Source organism: Dermacentor andersoni, chromosome 11 (assembly GCF_023375885.2).
Source record: "Dermacentor andersoni chromosome 11, qqDerAnde1_hic_scaffold, whole genome shotgun sequence".
Taxonomy (NCBI): domain Eukaryota; kingdom Metazoa; phylum Arthropoda; class Arachnida; order Ixodida; family Ixodidae; genus Dermacentor; species Dermacentor andersoni.
The window spans coordinates 61,439,483-61,459,365 of NC_092824.1; the positions used below are offsets into that span (position 1 = coordinate 61,439,483).

At 48.6% G+C, this 19,883-nt stretch overlaps 1 protein-coding gene across 1 annotated transcript in view; it reads right to left on the reverse strand.

The window, feature by feature from the left end:
* LOC126517525 (ubiquitin carboxyl-terminal hydrolase 24-like) overlaps positions 1-19,883 on the reverse strand; it is a 116,135-nt gene that overhangs the window by 71,389 nt on the left and 24,863 nt on the right. The window contains exons 16-21 of the mRNA XM_072285197.1: positions 18,996-19,145; positions 8,743-8,874; positions 8,025-8,136; positions 5,883-5,959; positions 3,508-3,648; positions 1,954-2,007 (exon numbers count right to left, since the gene is read on the reverse strand). Of these exons, the coding sequence (XP_072141298.1) occupies positions 1,954-2,007; positions 3,508-3,648; positions 5,883-5,959; positions 8,025-8,136; positions 8,743-8,874; positions 18,996-19,145 (666 nt within the window). The remainder of the gene's footprint in view (positions 1-1,953; positions 2,008-3,507; positions 3,649-5,882; positions 5,960-8,024; positions 8,137-8,742; positions 8,875-18,995; positions 19,146-19,883) is intronic.

Here is a 19,883-nt window from a genome sequence, read left to right on the forward strand (position 1 = left end):
TTTCACTCCCCTTCCCTCTTCCCCAGTGCAGAGTAGCAGACTAGAGCGCACTAGCTCAGGTCGACCTCTCTGTCTTTCCTATCAATAAACTCTATTCATTCATTCATTCTTCTGCCCAATCTGATTTCTCCACATGCTCCGAGACATGCTTCAATGCTCCCAAAGCTTTAGAGCAAACAGAAAGCTTTGCTCTCAAACTTAAACACATTACCATAGCTACTGTTCTCCGTGTGCATGGCATACTTCAATTGCTTTAACATTTTGAATGCTGCTTTTTTTTTTCTCAATGACTCAAGTCCTGCTATCTTTTCTCTCTCTCTCTCTCTCTTTTTTGTTCAGTGAACATTTGATGCCACACAATGCTTTTCTCCAATTGAAAATATGCAAAAAGCTAAGACGTTTACTGTGGCAGCATTTTCTAAAATCTCTATCTTTGTGCATGATGACCCACTAGTTAGTCACTTGTCACATTACTCTGGTGAGTTGTGACCCACTAGTCAGTCACCTGGGAGTTGCGCTGCTTTAAAACTTTCTTAATGTGCAGAGAGATGGCGCCACCATGCGTCAGATTTGAAGCAACAAGAATTTTTCCCTCTCCGTTGATTTCTTTGCAAAGACGTCACTTGCGCACTGCGGGAAAGCCCTGCACAGCCGCACAGGAGGAATAACTGCCGCAACCCACCAATGGCTCACACTGCAGAAAACGTGTTAATAAATTTATTTGTCTGTCTGTCCAAGTGGGCATGGACTTGTCACACCGACGTGTCAATGCCACCCTGTCAAGGCAGTGACAGAGCACAAAGACTTGTGCTCCGCATGCTGTCAGAAATCTACCTATACAAGTTTTGTGAATCTAGATGATCTCTACAAGGTAGCACAGTAGATACGCATAATTCTATTTTGGCACGAGTTGCTTCAGTAGAGGCAGGAAGTGCGCTGAAAACACAAAACACTGGCCGTGCTTACACCAGCAAAAAGCTACACGTGGTGAAAAAGTCTGCAAAGAGTTCTGCATTGGGCATAAGCCTTTTTATCAGATATACAGACTGTTCGAGAAACTAAATAGTCGACATTCCAGTTACGAAATGAACTATGCGTGAAGTTGTTATTTGGTTTGTATTCATACAGCATTTTAGCAGTAGCCCGTTTCTAAATTAGATAACACCAAGATGAACATGCTGGTTTAATTTGAGACATAAACATACTTACGATGCCACAGCTATGTACAAAAAAGTGAAAAAAAGACAAATTCTGAGGTTGACAGTCACATACTTAAAGAAAATAAACTAAGTTAGAGCAAGGATGCTTAACAAAAATGTAAAGGCATTACTATAGGCCACTATCTATGCAAGCTATTAAGTGAACACTACAACTATTTTCAACAAGGTTTCTAATTTCATGAGTTCCAAAGGGTACTCCTTGTAAACCACTCACAGCAATTATTTTTTCTGAAGCGCATTGTAGAAGCAGAGAAACAAAAACTACAGGTTGTCATTCACATACCTGGCAACCTGTGAACTATAAGGTTTGCAAAAATTCCATGACAGGACATTGAGGGCGAGAGAGGGGGAATAGCACTCATTTTTCTTAAAAGCTTGGACCCGGCACGCATGTTTTGTGGGACGCATACACACTTTATTAACGATCATCTAGCTTTGTACACTTAATAACTGTACCTTTATAACCGCACAACCATGATTGAAATGGCCAATCAGAGGTCGCTCTTATATAAGAGCTCTGCAATATCATGCTTGGAGTATTTGTTTTAAATCCACTTCACGGAGTCTTTTATTACTCATTTTGGGGGGGATTTGCCACAAAACATGCGTACTAAATGTTTAACGAGCGGGCATTAAATAAATGCACAAGTCATCAGCCTTGGGATAACCAGAAAAGTGAAAAATGGCTTACTGTGGACACTGCGGCAATTATGCGCAAAAAGCATGGAAATACCTTCAACCTGTTGTAGCACTCGTTGATGAAGCGGTGATGAAGCGACACAACATCCTGCAAAAAAACAGAGTAGTAACAATGAAGATTAGCATCTCAGATTCTGAGAGATGACGAAAGAACTCTCTCGTCAGAAAAAAAAAAAAGAAAGCTTCAAGCTTCAAAGAAAGCTTCAATGATGAAGTGGGTGCAAGAAGTTTCATGCAGAAAGCATCATCAAACTTTGCATTTATGTTGGCTGTCAAGTGCTCAAATTTGAGTAGGGATCAGTAACAGTACGAACAAGCAGACACCCAAACGTTGACATAATGAACAGGAATTATTGGGTATAATGAGGTAAATCTAAAAATCCACCGCCCAAGCACTCCGTACAGATGATTAACCAGCGAAGCTGAATGTGCTGCCCTAGTATTTATCACTGGGTTAAGCCTGATGGTTCATTAAACGATGGCTTGGTAGGCTGTCAGACCCTCAGTACGCAGTTGCTGCTTGCGCTTGGCTGTACGAGCCTGTTCTTGTGCCCGGGCTGCAGCATCGGCACGACGTAGGTGAGCTCGTTCCCGGTTCTGCTCGCGGCGTTGCTGATGGAAAGCTGCCTGCTCCTAAGGAGTATGTATAATACATGGCCTACCCATTGTGGAGCCAGAAAGAAACTGCTGCACGTGTGCTTGGCTGCGACAGTAAGCAACGACGTCACTACTGGCGCAGCTAATTCAAAACCACCTATATAGCACAAGGCGTTTTCACTCTGATCCATGACGTCATGTTACCTGGCCCGACTCCCGACTGCCTTTCATTTGGCTGTCAAGTTGAGGTACAGCTACGTTAAACGCAACGAACCAAACTATAACTTTCAATCTCTGGCTTGCCAAATGTGGTAGAAAGGGAACAGAAAAAAGCTGAAGCCACGTTTGTGTGTTGCAAAGCAGAAGTACGGCAGCCATTGCTGTAGCACATAATTACACCACCTTTGCATGGTGAGTGTGCCCGATACTGCACAAGATGATGAACTGTGAAAGGCAGTCTGGCCAAAGCCGGTGTGTTTGTCAATCTGCTGTGTGAGAGGGTACTTTTGAACAGTGTCTCGTCACTTCTACGGTTACATCTACCATGCCTGCTACGTTCAGTAGAATATTATAGACAAGAAGCCAACGAAGGACTAGTAACAAAATCCTAAGGGCCTTTACTATGTAGATTTACTGAACTGTGCAACACATGTAAACAGTCACAAAACACGCTGCATCAACGTGTACAATGTGTCATGTGATCGAGGCTGCAGGATACCAGAAGCGAGATGCAGCATTACTTGGGCTCCTATCAAAACGATTTCATTACTGTGACTACTGCAAAAAATGTCCTACTCCCTTTTCTTTTTTTCGATTCAATAGTGTCGTCCAAAAAAGAAATGGAAAAAAGGAAAGAAAAGAACAACACCACAAGAAACCCTTCCAAAGCAAAGCATACGCAAAAATATATACACTACGAATACTCTGTATGCTCCATAGTGCCAGAGACTAAAGTTACGAAGGCACACTGTCAGCAGTGCTCCGTGCACACCTTTTTGAGCCTCGGCGAGAGGAACTTGTAGGAGAGGTCGAGAATGAAGTCGATGGCCAGCTCGGCAATCTCCTCCTCGGGCGCGGCCAGCGATATCTGCCACAGGAAGTCAATCCCCGACAGCTCCAGCTTCTCCACTATCTGTAATAGATTCGGCCAACAAAGTTAAGAAGTGTGATGGGGGGTTGCATCTGCGAAATGGTTGCAACATTCGCACTAATGGTTGATACAAATAGGTTCCGTGAATTGCCACAGAAATTACATCCGTACAGTTTGTTCCAAGCTTTCAGTGCTTTCAGTTGTCAATTAGTAGATCAGCCACATGCTCCCACCTTATAGTCTCCTGATTGGCTCAGATATCTCAGTGAGTGCCCCGGAAACATGGTGGTCTCAGGTTTGATCACCGGACCAGAATAAATTTTTCTTCAAGAGCAAAGTTTATGTCCAGAAGGACACTGAAACAGGCCCCTCTGCTGCATTCTATAGTTGAAAAGGCACAGAAACAATTCTCTAAGTGCCACTTGATTCAGTTAAGCACAAATAGTAAGATGATACCATATTGTTTATGCAAAAATCAGCTTTTGAAAAATATTCTGGCTAAGTCAATGTTGCACATTCAGAACATCTAGTGCTTCAATTCAAGATTAAATAAACAGTGAAAATGAAAAATCACACTTGAAGTAAATACATTTTTTGTAAAATAATGAAAACCTTTATTGTAAGAATAGTTACATTTGCCAATGACGGGCGGCACTTCAGTTGTGCAAGTAGTTTGCACAATGATTCTACAGTGATAACTCACGATGACATACCTAGCTATACATAAAATAACATTCTTTTGCTACAGTCGCCTTCTGTTAATTCAGTCCTGAAGAGACTGACAAAACTGATTGAATTATCCAGTGGCTAGAAATAAACAAGATGCACAAAAAAAAGATGCCGAAACACACCACAGACTCATTTGGCAGTCCCTGCCCAAATCGAATGTGCACCCACTTTCTGTGTGTTCAAATTAGAAACTAACGTAGAAAGGACAATAAAGCTCCTAAACAAAGTAGAAATCTGATGTGCACCTGGTTTTTTCTAATAAGAAATATGTAGCATGCCTCCCATTCTGGTAATAAGGAAAGGATGGAAACAGCAAACCTTACCGTCACAGAACAGAAATTTATTTACACGTAATACACAGCATCAAAAATCAGCAACAGCCCTTTACTGCTATCTATAAACCACAACATGTCCTTTGTACGGTGCGTTGCGCACTTGATATTCTGGATTTATCAAATGACTTCACAACATTTGCATGCAAATGGGATGGTGATCCACTCTTAGACTAACCAATTTGCTAGTTCGTCCTGCAACGCATACGATTCTCCGGAAGGGCAAAAAACATGTGATGTGACTTGCTGTCTCAAGCTTTGCATGTAAAATAACTAGGGATGCTATTCACCAAATCGAATTGAATAGTGAACATTCAAATAATTCGATTTGCAAATCTGCTACTATTCGATACTATTCAATATATTTTGTGTAGAGACCTGCTTAGTGCCACATGTCACATGTGTTGCAAAAGCCCTCATGCTTGATGCTGCCAAAGAAAGCGTTTCACTTCGTTTTCGGAGAAAATGGAGAGCGCACCGCAGATGGGCAGTCCCGGTGGCTGACATGGTAGCGGACTTGGTAACGTTGTTCCGTACTTACACCGTGAATACAACCTGATGGCAGGTTTCCTTCGGAACTATCTAAGCTGTCTTTATTTTTATTATTTTTTTTGCTTGGTCTCGGCTGTAAGAATTTCGGTTTCTTCGAATAAATTTTTACAACTGAGACCAACCGACGAAAAACAACAGCTTAGACCATTCCAAAGCAAACCTGCCGTCAGGTTATATTCACGGTATAAGCACAGAACCATCTTGGACAGCGCCTGGCCTACTACCCTTAAGTAGCCAAGAAGAATTCAACACACTCTCTTTTCGCTACGACCATGAAAGCTAAAACCTCTTCCTCAACATCCCCATTGTCACTCCCCTTGAAGAAAGAGCCGAGTATTCCGAAATGTTGGGAAAATTTACTTATTTTTTGGTTGGAGCCACTTGAAAGTCATAATTATTTAACCCAACCAGACAGGCAATTCTGTCAAAATGTTTAGCTGCAGATTATTGAACGTTTGCTTTTCCCGTTACTTTCAGATCACCTGTCTGTAGTAGGTGTACTTTAAAGAAGCTCGGGCGGCCCTAAATATGGTAAAAGAAATGCAGACAATTTGACTGGAATCTTTGCAGTGATTTAGGAATTTCCTCAGTGTATTCACATGAAATAAATGCCGCGTGAGACGTCGTTCGACTAGAAATGAAACGCAGGTAAACAGCACTCACCAAGACACCCGGTCGCTTCTTGAGCTTGCTCTCGTGGATGTTTACATGCTCAAAGTAGGTCTTGAAACACGAGAATGCTGAAACGAGAAGCCCCAGATCTAGTGAACACTCGAAAGGCGATACCACACATGCCAGTCTACGAACTTCAACATTTAATATTTGTAATATCCTGCAGATATGCACCAAGGGGGTGGCGTGATGCAGCATGCAAACAGCAATAAACTTGGAACAGTACATAACGATGTTTGGATCAGCGACTTTTTCATCGATGTTGCTGTTCCAAATTTTGCCAGCTTCGGAAACTTCTCTCTATAAACTTTTCAAAGTTAGCATCCTTTCACCATGGGAGACTTCCAACGAAAGATGCACACTCAAAACTTTAGCCCACAGTTGCTGGCTGAGCTGTCATGACATGCGGTCTCAATTCACTGAGTGCATGAGGAATAATTACAACATCCTTTAATTTGACAAGGTTAAAGCTCATGCCAAGAGCAGCGTGGTTGCGAGCCCACAGAACCCATAACGAAAGTTGGAGCTTGTGGTAACTTTTTGTTGTGAACAACAGAAAACAAAAGAGCAAAAGTAAGATGAAGTTGTGCTCTTAAATTTATAATTTCTGCTTTCCGGTACTTTTGTGCTTGTGTCCTTTGCATGCCCTTTTGTGTGGCTGATGCTGACCCTCTCCTCCTGCTGTTTGCACTGGTTTCAACACTGTAACCATTTAAAGGCCTTAGATGAACTTGGTTAGCTTTACTGCGTTAACAATTATATGTACACTTGAGGTGTATTTGTGCTATTATGCTGTCCCGGTGTCAACGGCGTAAGCGCATCTTGTATGTGGAAGGTTTGAAGGCCTTCAGAGATGCAAGAGACACCCAAGTGCCTTTCCCTGCAAAAACGACAAAGCCAAGTGGATGCCCCCTCCCGCTCTGCTCTGTCAGCTCTGCAGTGGAGTCATGGCAGTGTCCCGCCTTCCACTTCTGGCACGAGCGTTCTGTGCACAAACACTATCGTTGCTGCTGATCTTCCGTGTACATACAGTGGTCTGAACGGTACGGGCGGTACATTTCAAGCTGCAAATGCTGACGGTTTTCCTTTGGTCTCATTTTATGCACCGTTCAGATGGGACACCTACAATGCCAGTGGCAGTATTCGTAATGATGCCAGTATTGTGGGACGGCAGAGCCTGCTTAACAGTGGTGGGATGTCCTGGATTTCTGAGTAATTTTTCGTATTTGAGCCGTAGTGGCTCGCGAAAGGTTTGTGAAGCTCGTCAAGTTCAGTTCTTGGCTCTTTTTGAATGCAATGCAGTCCAGCTTTACTAATTAAAAAGTTGAGTAGGCCCGAGGAGGTGACGTCGTAGTTCAATAACGTCACTGCAAGCTAGTGAGTGAATGTCAAGACAACGCTGCCACCCGTCTTTCGTTTTCACATCCTTTCTGACTTATTAAAGCCTCTTCTTCTCATGGTAAGACTTCCTTTCTTGGTATTGTAAGAAGGGTAAATTACTAGGGGTGTGCAAATATCAAATTTCCAATTTCGAAGCAAATTTGAATAATAAAAACCAATAGCAAATCAAATCAAATATTTTTTTAATATCAATACTATTGGTTTTTCAAAAAATGAAATTTTTTTCACCAACCAGAGGCACGAAAAGAAAGAAAAGCAATTCTGCTTCACAGCAAATAAAGTACAGGAAAATTATGCTTTCATGTCAACAAAATTTTCTAGTACAGCACTTCTGCTTGACAGTGCCATAACCGCAGTTATTTGATGTCATGAGTGAAGGATAGCTGCTCAACATGTTTGGGGAGCGGTGACACCCTCCTGCATGCTACAATTCCTTCAGACAACCAAAAAGAGCTGCTCATTGGACACACATTGGTGTCTAAAATCGGCAGGTATTTCTGTCTTGCATCGACACCAATTTCCAGCAGTTCGAATATTCCGAAGAGTAAAGGTGTATTTCGAATCAAATCACATGCTAACTGATTTGAATTGAAGATTCGAAGTTTCAAATAGTATTTTCACAACACTATAAATTACCAGTGCCGCTCAAATTTTTTTTTCTTTAGGGTCCCTTTAAACCTTGTCTTTTTCACAGCAAATCAATCGATACTGTCTGTCGCAGTGCAGACCAACCTTTCGAGCTGACTTGGGAGGGGTCCATTTTGAGCAACTTGTGCTGAAACAGCAGTGACTGGGTTTCTGACTCCAGGTCTGGAAGGCACTTTTCAAACCACTCAAAGCACATCTGCAAAGAAATACGAGAACAAGCTCCACATACCGTGTCCTTTTGCGATGGCCATCTCAAGATTGCTACAGACCAAGTTTCGTAGCAGCAGCAGACATCAGAATTTATGCAATATTAGCCAACATGATTACTAATTACCCAAATTTCACTAAATAACATCTAATAAATGTTAGAGGGCATGTTGCAATAGTAATAGAGCAGAAGTCAACCAACTATTCAAAGCACAACGTTTTGCTCTAAAATTTATGCTAAGCCCTGCTTATGAAGTAAGGGCATATGTTTTTTATGAAATGCATTGCTATACCAGATAAAAGATTTGCATACTGGAATCTGATTTTTTTTTTAGTTTGAAGTTAATGCTATGCAGCATTGAATCACCATGTTGAGTCAAAGAAGTGAACGCACATAATTTATCGCACTGATAAAAGATGGAGCTGCTAATATGCCGATGTGGATGGTGCACAGTTTCACTGCTGCTAAGGTTCTGCAAAACAGGTTAGACGCAGTTGCTTTGCTGAGCTGATACCACAGCTAGCCTGGCTCACAATTATAGTATCCGGTGCCTTTAGCTTACCCACCGAGCGTCAGTCAAAAGCTCTGGCTCACCTCTCGATCCGAGCTACAGGCATCTGCATTGGTGACTAGCGTGTCCCAGATTTCCTTGGCACGATTCCAAGGCAGGTATTGAGACCCATCCTTCAGGAGGAACTGGAGAAAGTCTAGGTGCGTCATCACATGCTGCAGAACACAACAGAGAAACACAGTGAGTGGCAGCGTCATTTAGCAAGTCAAGAATTGCACACACGATTGAAGGGTCCGATGACAGGCCTATAATCTCCTGTCAAAAACGGATATTTTTGGCTTGCACTAGCAGAATTTTCAAGCAATAACCGTAGCTCACGATATCCGATTATGGTATTGACCCAATTCTAATGCACTCCTTTTTTTTTTCAAGAAAATTGGGCTAGAAATTGCCTGCACAGTGAAACCGGGCACATAACCAAAACCGTCTTTGTGGTGTTTGTATGCTTTACCACATGACAAGAATGTATCATAGCGAAGCTGGCTTTCGATATTGGTCTTCATGTACAACACATATTAGACTCTTTCCCATTTTTAGGGGAGCTTAAATTCCATTGCTACGTTAATTTTCTACTTTGGACTATAGGGGTATTACTCAGGCTCGCGCGTGCGCACCTGACCCTTCTCTGGATCGCACAGCGCCGATGGAGCGGCAGTCGCTCGCCAGCACTTTCGCAGCAGCCCTAGCAGTCAGAGCTGTGACCCCTAACCCGCGGTTCGCAGTGAGTTGCGACCACGGCGGGTTCAGGCCAGGGGGGACAGGGTGAGTCTCGACCTAAGGTGTTTATTCACCTTAGAGTACAAGGATACCAACAGACAACAACAGCAACAACACATACAAATACAACACAAAACAACCACAGCGGCGGAGCATTCCGCACGTCTGGGGTGAAACAAACCGCACAATGTGGGAACCACAAAAGAGGCTGATAAGAGTTCAGCTCACCCAGAGTGGATCCGCGCTCGGGCCCTGGGGCGGTCAGTCGCACACAAAGGCCGGGCGCAACAGGGGGACGGCGTGCGGCGGTCTCAGCGGCTGAGTTGAGATGCGGCCTGTCGCAAGCTCTTCAGCCGAAAGACAACGGTGCATCGGGGGAATAGCGCTTCTCCCCGAGCGGCGGAGAGGGAGTCTCCCCGGTTCCAAGAAAGGGAAAGGAGGGAACGGGGTGCCTTGGCTGCAGCGTCGCGGCCAGGCGCGAAGAGCAGCGGGAGCGGCGAAGGTGCCCTCTCCCCGCTACCCTCCGCGAGCGAGCACGTGATTATCGCGTGATAACCGCGTGGCCGCTCCGGAGATATCGGGATGCGCGTGCGATCCCCACATCCCCCCCTCCTTAAAATAACCCTTTAACCGCTAAGAGGCCGCCGTCACCTGAGGCTTTTCTGAGAGGGACATGCTACTCCGACAGCAACACGGTTTGAGTCCATGTTGGTGAGGGAGCAGCTCTAGCTGCAGACCGTCGTTGTCGCCGTGTGGGTACTCGCGAGCCAGGCCGGAACGTTGAAGGATGTCACGGAGCAGCTTGACAATAACGGGGCGTAGTAGGAGGCAAGAAGGCCGCTGGGTCCGGGTCACCTTGCGTCTCGGCGGCGTCACCTGCCTAGTCGGACGTGCCGGGTCCGTGGTGGAGAAAGGGTCCCTGGATTTCTTTTGGCTGCCTCGACCAGACTGACGCGATCCCCGAACCAGCCTCGATATGGCGCAGAACAGCTGTCTTTTGGTGTTCCCGGGTTCATTGCCCTCTGGTATTGGCGAACGCGTTTCTTTCTGTTCGTTCCGACGCAGCTCTCTCTGTCGTTGCGCTTCCACGCGGGTGTCGGCACGCAAGATCGGCAAAGGCGCGCCGACACACCCCTGACGATGGCTTGCACCTCGCTGCGCAACAGGGGTCCACTCTGTCCCTGCGGGTGAAGTCTTTCGCTCGGCCTTGAGGCTGGGTACTTGGTTGCGGGGCTCGCAACTCGGTCGCTGAGTTCTGCGGCGCGGTTCGGCGAATTCTGCGCCGCTGCAACCATTCCGGACCGGAAGTCGCCCGCTGCACCTCTCACCTCGATGTTAGCCGCCGAAGGATCTTTTCTCGCCTCCTGTTGCCTGCACTGCGCTGCTGACTTCTTACGGCCTGCTCGTCCGCACCGGCAGCGGAGACGGTCTTTCCTTTTTGCTTGATGGTTGTTGCACGGCTCCCGACGGGCGGTCTGCCGCTGCGACAATTCTGTTAGCCCCTCTCGCTTCTTCCAAAGAGAAAGCGCGTGCTCGCTCTGGAAGCCTGCATGCTAGACATCGGAGGAGCGTTCCGCCCGATATCGCGCACAATAAAATAGCCTCCGCGAACCGGACAGAGTTAGTTCTGCCGAGATCGCAAGTTATAATGCCGCACCGGGCTCGAACGTCGAGCCGTGCCACCCGATGCCGCTGCCTGCGGGCGCGGGAGAGCATTCTCCTCGGGCCACTCGTTCCCTCTGTCATAGTAGGGTTTGAGATCGCAGACATGCACCGGTCGGCTGATCGGTCTTAACTTCAAGTCCGCCAGCCTGTACACGAGCGAAGAGACAGTCTCTCGCACCCGGTACGGTCCTGTCCATTTCGGCGCCAGAGAAGCTGAGAATTTCTTACTGGCGTCGCTCAGGACGTGATTCCGCCGCAACACCAGGTCGCCCACTTTGTAGTGAACTTCCCGATGAGAGCGGTCGTACTGCGCTTTCTGCTCGGCACGTGCAGTGCTCAGGTTCCGTCGCGCTTTTCGTAAAGCCTCCGTTACCTTCGCGCGCAGCCCAGTCGCATAATCGGCGCGTGCCGACGAAACAACCAGTTCCGTGCTGCTTCGTTCCTGTAGAGTAAGTTCTACCGGATTCAACAGCTCCCTCCCAAGGTTGAGGGTGGCGGGTGTATACCCAGTCGATCTATTCACTGTCGACCTGATAGCAAATCCAATTTCAGGAAGACAAGCGTCCCACTCATTGTGCGTCCCCGCAAATGCAACTAGCATGTGCTTGATGTTGCGGTTCACACGCTCAGTGGGATTCGCCTGGGCATGGTACGTGGTTGTTCTCCTGTGCTTAATGCCGAGAGCTGCACAAGAGTCCACGAAGAGTTTGGCAGTGAAGTAGGACGCATTGTCCGTTATCAGCTGCTCAGGATAGCCGAATCGTGTAAACACCTCGATCAGCTTTCCCATGATTACGCGTGCCGTCAGCTTCCGTAGGGGGAACAGTTCCACCCACTTGCTGAAATGGTCTGTGACTACGAGAAGGAATCGGTTCCCGCTCGGTGTCCTGGGGTAAGGTCCCATGACGTCACATGCCGCAATTTGCCACGGTGTTCGGCTATTGATCGGCTGCATGAGCCCGGCTGGGCGTCCACCACGCGGCTTCACGCGTTGGCACACGTTGCAAGAGCGGGCGTAGCGCATCACATCCCGCTTCATTCCCGGCCAGGTAGCAAAGCGGCACAACTTCAGATAAGTCTTAGGGCCACTTGCATGCCCAGCCAGGCACGTATCGTGAAAGTAGCGTAAAAGTGCTCCTCTCAGCGTGCGTGGAATCACCGCTTTGAAGGACTCATGTGTATCCTTCTCCGCGGGAATGTATCTCAGCAGGACGCCGTCAGAGTCTAGCAGGTAGGAATCCAACGCGCTCACAGCAATACCAGCTGTTTCGGAGCGCCGCGCACCCACAGCAATACCAGCTGCGTCCATGTGCGCCGCGGCCGCGCCGCCGGGCTCCCGGAGCCCCTCAAACACTTTCTTACAAAACGGATCCTCCCGCTGTGCCTCTAACAGCTCCTTTCTGCCGAACACGCTCCCCACTGAACTGACGCAGTCCAAGTGGTTCACGCTTTCGTCCTGCGAAGGGGGTTCGTCTGCCCTTCCTTCGGGACCAGCGCCGTCGAGCATTGTAGCAGTTACTCTGCTCTTAGGCTGAGTCACTGAGGAGTCACGATGGGTATTAATGTTACCCCTCCTGACACCCTCAATCGTCGCAGCGGTTAGTCCGCTCTCAAGCTCAGTTTCGGGCAAGGTGAGTTGAGTAGTAATGTTACTCTTCTCACAGTCAACGGGCGCGCGCGAAAGTGCGTCCGCCACAACGTTGTTCTTTCCTCTCCTGTAGCGAACGGTAAAATCGTATCGCTGCAGGAGAAGTGCCCATCGCGCGAGCCGGCCGCTCGGCTCTCCTAAGCGCCTAAGCCAAGTTAGTGCCATATGATCGGTCTCAATTATGAATGGGACTCCATCAATATAGTAGTCGAACTTTTTGAGAGCGAAAATGATCGCCAGACATTCCTTTTCGGTCACGGAGTAATTTTTCTCTGCGGGAGTCAAAGAGCGGCTGGCAAAAGCTACCGGGCGCAAGCTACCTTCGTGCTGTTGGAGCAAAACCGCTCCTAGGCCAAGGTCGCTGGCGTCCGTATGAATGACAAATTCTTTGTTCAAGTCTGGTAGCCTTAACTCGGTGGTTTCCACGAGCGCTTTTACGAGGTTGCGCAGTGCCTCCTCTTGCTCGGGACCCCACCTCCACTGCTCACCTTTCCTCAACAGCATTGTCAAGGGGGCTTGCAGTGCAGCGCAGTTTGGGATGAACTGTCGATAGAAGTTCGCCAGCCCCAAAAAGCGTCTCAGTCCGCCTATGTCTGCCGGTGACGGGTAGTTCAATAATGCCTGAACCTTGTCATCACACGGTAGAAGGCGTCCGTTATCAAGTTTAAACCCCAGTAGCGTTACTCGGGTTGCTGCAATCTGGGTCTTGGTCGGGTTTAGCGTTATCCCCGCAGACCTCAGACGCTCCAACACGTCCCTGAGATGGCGTAAGTGCCCATCAAAGGTACGCGAGTATACCACAACATCGTCCAGGTAAGCAAGAGCGTGGTGCCACCTTGCGTCACCCAAGACACGGTCCATCAGGCGCTGGTAAGTCGCAGGCGCACCGACAAGTCCGAATGGCATACGGGTAAACTGGAAAAGTCCCCTGTGACAAGTGAAGGCAGTCTTCTCTCGGTCACAGGGATCTACCTCCACCTGAAAGTATCCTCTGCTTGCATCGAGCGTAGTGAAGTACTTCGCTCCGCCAACGTTGGATACGATCGAGGGAATGCTAGGAAGCGGATATGCGTCCTTGCGTGTCACCTCGTTCAGGCGGCGATAGTCAACACAAAGGCGGGGCGTCCCATCCTTTTTAGGAACCAACACCACAGGAAAACCCCATGGGCTGTCCGACCTTTCAACAACGCCTGTATCGAGCAGTTCGTCCAGAGCGCTGTCTAGTGCTTTCCTCTTAGCCAAACTCACCGGCCGAGGATTACACTTCCACGGAGAGGCGTCGCCTGTCTCAATTTTGTGCCTGTATAGCGTAGTGCAACCAGGCCGCTCTGTGAATACGGCGTCATATTCAGTCAGAAGCGATGAGAGGCGAGCCTTTTCTTCCCCCGACAAACTGCTTGAGTCGTCCAGCAGCGGGTGGTATCGTTCGCCCCTCACTGCGGCACAGTCTGCACCGCAGCGCGGGTTATGGGCTGTGCGGGAGGGGAGCAGTTCCCCTCCGCGCCTCTTTTCTCAGTGCGGTTGGCCGGACGGCATTTCGACCCGGCCGCAACCGTTCTGAGGGACCTTTTCGGGCAATCGTTTGGTCGGTCTGCGCGCGAAGCATCATCGAACGAAGTTGTCTCTGACGCTTTTTGAAATGAAACGAAAGGTTTCAGGGTGCCACATGCTCGCTCCCTATATCCTCCGTTGCAGACGTCAATAACAATGCCCGTCTTGGCGAGGAAGTCTCTACCAAGAATTATAGGAACCGACAGGCCGGGAAGGTGAGCGAGGCGCTGTCGCCTCACCCGTTTCTCCCACCGCACCACAAGCCTAGCAGCACAGCTCGCGTGTGCCGTGCCGCTGGCGAGTCGGAAGGTCACATTACTCTCTCTCAGTCGGATAGCGTTCCGACGGAGATGTTCACACACCTCGTCGCCAAATAGTGAAGCGCTTGCTCCTGTGTCTAACAGCGCAAAAAACCTGCGCCGGGCGACTGTAACCTCTATGAGCGGCGCTGGCGTGTCGCTGGGTAATCCAAAACGACAAGCCAGCGGGGCAAGGAGTTCATGTGTCTCACTTCGCACCGCTGTAACCGCCGCCGGCCATGCAGCGTTGCTCACCGGCGGCCCCGCTCGTTTCCCGAAAGCGCGTGCTCTCGGTTCGCAGGCTGTCTGCAATCCCGGGCGAAGTGCCCTGGCTGGTTGCACCGATAACAGAGGAGAGCCGGCCGTTTTCGGGCTTGGCGTCCAGTGCCTCGCGCCGTTTGACCGTTGTTCCTCTCTATCGACTGCTCCCTTGCAGGCACGCTCTGCTCTGACATCATCGAGCCGGCATGTCGACCACGATTCTGCATACCTCGGCCATCGGCAGCGCATGCTGCACGCATGGCATAAGTGTACGGGTCGAGAGCCCGGTCAGATAAGTCCCAACCGTTTCTCAGTTGCCCGTCACTGAAGGCAACCGCACCATCTCCACCGGAACGAGTGCGGAAAGTGTCCCCGTTCCACGCGCATCGCGGCTCAAGTGCCCTCGACGCTGGGGGTGGAGGTCGGTATGAGCGCGAGGCGAGTATGTCCGCCTGTATGCGCTTTGCCTCCGAGGCCAGCTCATCCAAATCCCTGAAATTGCTGCCTCTTAGGTACGCTGCGAAGGTGGGATGAGCTTGTCGCGTGACTCTCTCCACCTTATCGCAGTTCGGAGCAGTAGGGTCAGCGGTACGATAGAGTTCGTCCATCGCCCTTACGTACTCGAGCAAGGATTCGTCCGGATGCTGAGTGCGTAGCTCCAACTCGCGCCGCAGACGACGCTCGTAATCTGCGGGCAGGAATTCCTCGCGTAAGGTCGCTCGGAACTCGGCCAGTGTGCTAGACCGGTGGCCAGTAAGCCGGAACCAGCGGGCAGCGTGATCAGTTAACGACACTGGTACGACGCGTTCCAGTATCTCGCCATCGGACAGCCCCATTGCGCGCTGGTAAGTCAGCACGCGATCGAGGTATTCGTTGACGCTAACTGAATCATGATACCCGCTGTAGGTGGGTAAGTCCACCCTCACTCTCGGTCTAGCAGCGGCGGCAGATGTCAGCAGAGTGTTCTGCACGGCACCTGTCAACCTCTCAATCAAGCGCATCGCATCGTGCAACAGTGCCTGCTGAGGCTCGCTCTGGCCAGTAATGCCTGGCACAGGAGCGGGACGCGTTGAGCAAGTGTGCCGCAGTGGCTCCATGCTCTCCGCAAACTCTGGTGAAGGGTTCGGCGTAATGTGCCTCACGCCTCCAAGGGTACATCCTGCCGGAGAGAGCGCCTCGTGTGTAGCGCTACCCTCTTCGAAGCTTATCAAATTCCCAGGGCTAACGTTCGCCGCAGGGCATGACTGAGCGGTAGCAGTTACCGCCGCTTCGAATTGTTGCCTGTTGGTAGCAACCTGCGACAGCGTATACAACGGCTGTAAGTCAGCCCCGTATGCTGCCATGGTTCGTTCGTGTGGTGGCAATCACTCACACAAACAGACTCAACCTGTCACACCTCTGGCCCCACGTTGGGCGCCAAATATAGGGGTATTACTCAGGCTCGCGCGTGCGCACCTGACCCTTCTCTGGATCGCACAGCGCCGATGGAGCGGCAGTCGCTCGCCAGCACTTTCGCAGCAGCCCTAGCAGTCAGAGCTGTGACCCCTAACCCGCGGTTCGCAGTGAGTTGCGACCACGGCGGGTTCAGGCCAGGGGGGACAGGGTGAGTCTCGACCTAAGGTGTTTATTCACCTTAGAGTACAAGGATACCAACAGACAACAACAGCAACAACACATACAAATACAACACAAAACAACCACAGCGGCGGAGCATTCCGCACGTCTGGGGTGAAACAAACCGCACAATGTGGGAACCACAAAAGAGGCTGATAAGAGTTCAGCTCACCCAGAGTGGATCCGCGCTCGGGCCCTGGGGCGGTCAGTCGCACACAAAGGCCGGGCGCAACAGGGGGACGGCGTGCGGCGGTCTCAGCGGCTGAGTTGAGATGCGGCCTGTCGCAAGCTCTTCAGCCGAAAGACAACGGTGCATCGGGGGAATAGCGCTTCTCCCCGAGCGGCGGAGAGGGAGTCTCCCCGGTTCCAAGAAAGGGAAAGGAGGGAACGGGGTGCCTTGGCTGCAGCGTCGCGGCCAGGCGCGAAGAGCAGCGGGAGCGGCGAAGGTGCCCTCTCCCCGCTACCCTCCGCGAGCGAGCACGTGATTATCGCGTGATAACCGCGTGGCCGCTCCGGAGATATCGGGATGCGCGTGCGATCCCCACAGGACATATAGAAAGTGACCTTTCGCTTGATTCGTGCGTGCGTTAAAGGGCCCCTCACCAGGTCTGGCCATTTTGAGCTGACAAGTGTAGTGCATACAATGTGCGCTAACAATTGTGTCTGCTAAGTATTACATGCCTACGCACCGCGGAAAGAGCGGAAATTTCACACCGAATGCAGTTTATCCTTATTCTCGAGGGCGCTGCGCTACAAGCCAACACAACCTAGACTAGGTGGTGTAGTCTAAGCTGTAGGGTTGACGTATAAGTGCAAGTGTGCCTATGTACATGTCTGTGCCGCGACGTCGCTAATAGTGACACATGATTTCGAGAAATATTCAAGGCAACGTATGATATTTGTGTCGTCTGTTGCTTCACTAGACGAATTAAAGTTTAGAGAAATAATAAACACAGAAACCGAACGTCCATGTGCTTTTGCTTTACTTCATGCTGCAGCACGAGAGATGTACTTCCATTTCGTCTGCTTGTTCCCATGTCGTGCAGTAATGCAGGCAGACAACGAAACTATGTCATGTTTTACCATGTTCCAGTGCACAATCAAGCTCTGTGATCCGCTCGTGTCTGCCTCAATGTTCGTGTAGCAATGACTTATATCGCTAGCCAGGTGTTCTCATGCACAGCATGCAAAATCGTGCACAATGCGAAACGAGACCAACGCAACAACTTGCGTGCGACACCGTCAATGGTAGTCCAACGCACAGCAAAAAAGGCGAAGAAAAAAGAAAGAAAGAAAGAAGGTGGGGCCAGTGACATATGCATCACACGATCCACGAGCTCCGGTATGGGAGAATGCAGGGAAGGTATTTCACTGCGGAAGCTAGACGGGGCAAGTGGAGAGAGTGTTTATGTTGGCAATGAAGCTTGCCTCCTGAAATCCCTGGTTCACGGCACTGAAATATTGCTATTTCCGCTATTAATAAACCAATTCGAAAAATTCTTGTGGTAGAACGCTCCCTAGAGGGTACATAACTTCCAGCATATAAGTGAAATTTTCTAAGGCCTGGTAAGAGGCCGTTTAATAAAGCAAATACCCAAATGAGTCAGTGGTGTGTTTTGGTGTTTTTCCTGCATCTTGTTTGATCGACCCACTAGATAATTTGTTCAATTTTGTCAGTCCCGTCAGGGACAAATTAATGGAAGTTGAATGTATTGCCATTTCAGACTTTCTACACTATGCAATACTTCTGCAAACTGTTTTCACCACTGTGCTGTGTACTAGAGGGAAGGGACCTGCAACTGCACTACTAGTGGTTGCAGCCGAGAGTACACCAAAGGATCGACAAAAAAAGAGAGCCTCGAGTTCAGAATGTGAGCTAGTCAGAAGCCAAGGACAAGTTGTACACTAAGCCACTTTGTTGCTGACGCTTCCCTAATAAATTTGGCCAGAGTCATCAACTGCGACCTCCACAAGGAAATAATCAGGCTAGAAAATTTCAGCAGTATAGCAGTTGCTGAAACAAAGAGGTCGGACTACTAAGTTAAAATACTACGAAATCTGTGATGCCTTGTTGACAGCATTGGTGCAATGATCTGGGTGCAAAATTCAGAAAGTCAACTGATGCCTTTCTTTTCTCTCCTAATAATCAAGCGCTTTCAACAAAAATATACAATATTCCCCAAATGGATGTTCCGCCAACTGCCTATGGAATGCCTCAAGCCCAAACCTTATCCTGTGTACTTTTTTATGCTGTGCAAGCATCTGTTGAAAGGATGACTGTTTGTAACATTTGAAACGCCTGCTGAGGAAACATGCAAGAAAGTACATTCTTTAATGGTGGCCTTTTCAGCCAATCAGAGAGGCCATAGAACCCTTCTGGGCCAATCAGAGCTGACTAAGACGGCAAATTCAACAATATGGCGGAATTCACCAACATGTCCAGAATAGCGCATGTGGACATGTCTGCGCCGATAACATCCGCCACTGTGGCCAGGCGGCACGGTGCGACTTTCACACTCACCTCCTGATGGGAGTAGATGCCGTCAACTAGCACCAGGGGCAGGACTGACTTTCCGTTGGCCAGCTTTACTGCCTCCCGGTGACACGTTGACAGGCTGGTCGAGACAAGCTTGACAAAGTCATGACTCCTATTCAGCTCACTGAAAATGAACTGAAAGAAACAAAAAGAAATAAAGCAATAAACTTTTAGCCTAATGTAACTATCAAGTCTCGTCTATTCTGCTCCAGCCAGCTTTTGTTGCTTGCATACCTTTCGTGTCTAGATCATTTTGATTGCAGTCAATGGGCATTGCACTTTCAAGAAAAGCTGGGCTGTCAAACAATCATTTCTCCACAATGCATATGAGGACACTGATTTTTGTTACTCATTTAACACTTAACAAGATAAGGAACTCAAATAATGTGAAACTAGAGGATAAAGACTGAGGATGCGCAAATATCAAAATTAGCTTCGAATATCGAAATGAATATTGAATAATTATAGGCACATGCATTTATTAGCAAGTCTGGTTATTTGAACAAGTTGGAACATTTCAGTTGCATTGGCAATGGTAAAAATTAGACTAGCAAGCAGTTATACTAAAATATTGTGTATTTGGCACATGTTAGCTTGGAAAAATTGAGTAATTCCCACTAGCTGTCTGCTTTTGCTAAGCTGTGCATTTCTACAAAATATCAAAAGCCCATTTGCTAACAAGCAATAAGATCAGATTGGGGGTAGCGCTGCCAAAGTGCTCGTCCCAAAGCCTGTGCCCATTGCTACTGAAAAGCTGGCTTTCCCGCACATCACGACGTTTGGTGGCTAAGTATACTTTACAGGTGAAATTTCACTAGCAGCACGAAATTATCATTAATTCAGCACAATATTGCCCAATACCCTTAGATTAGA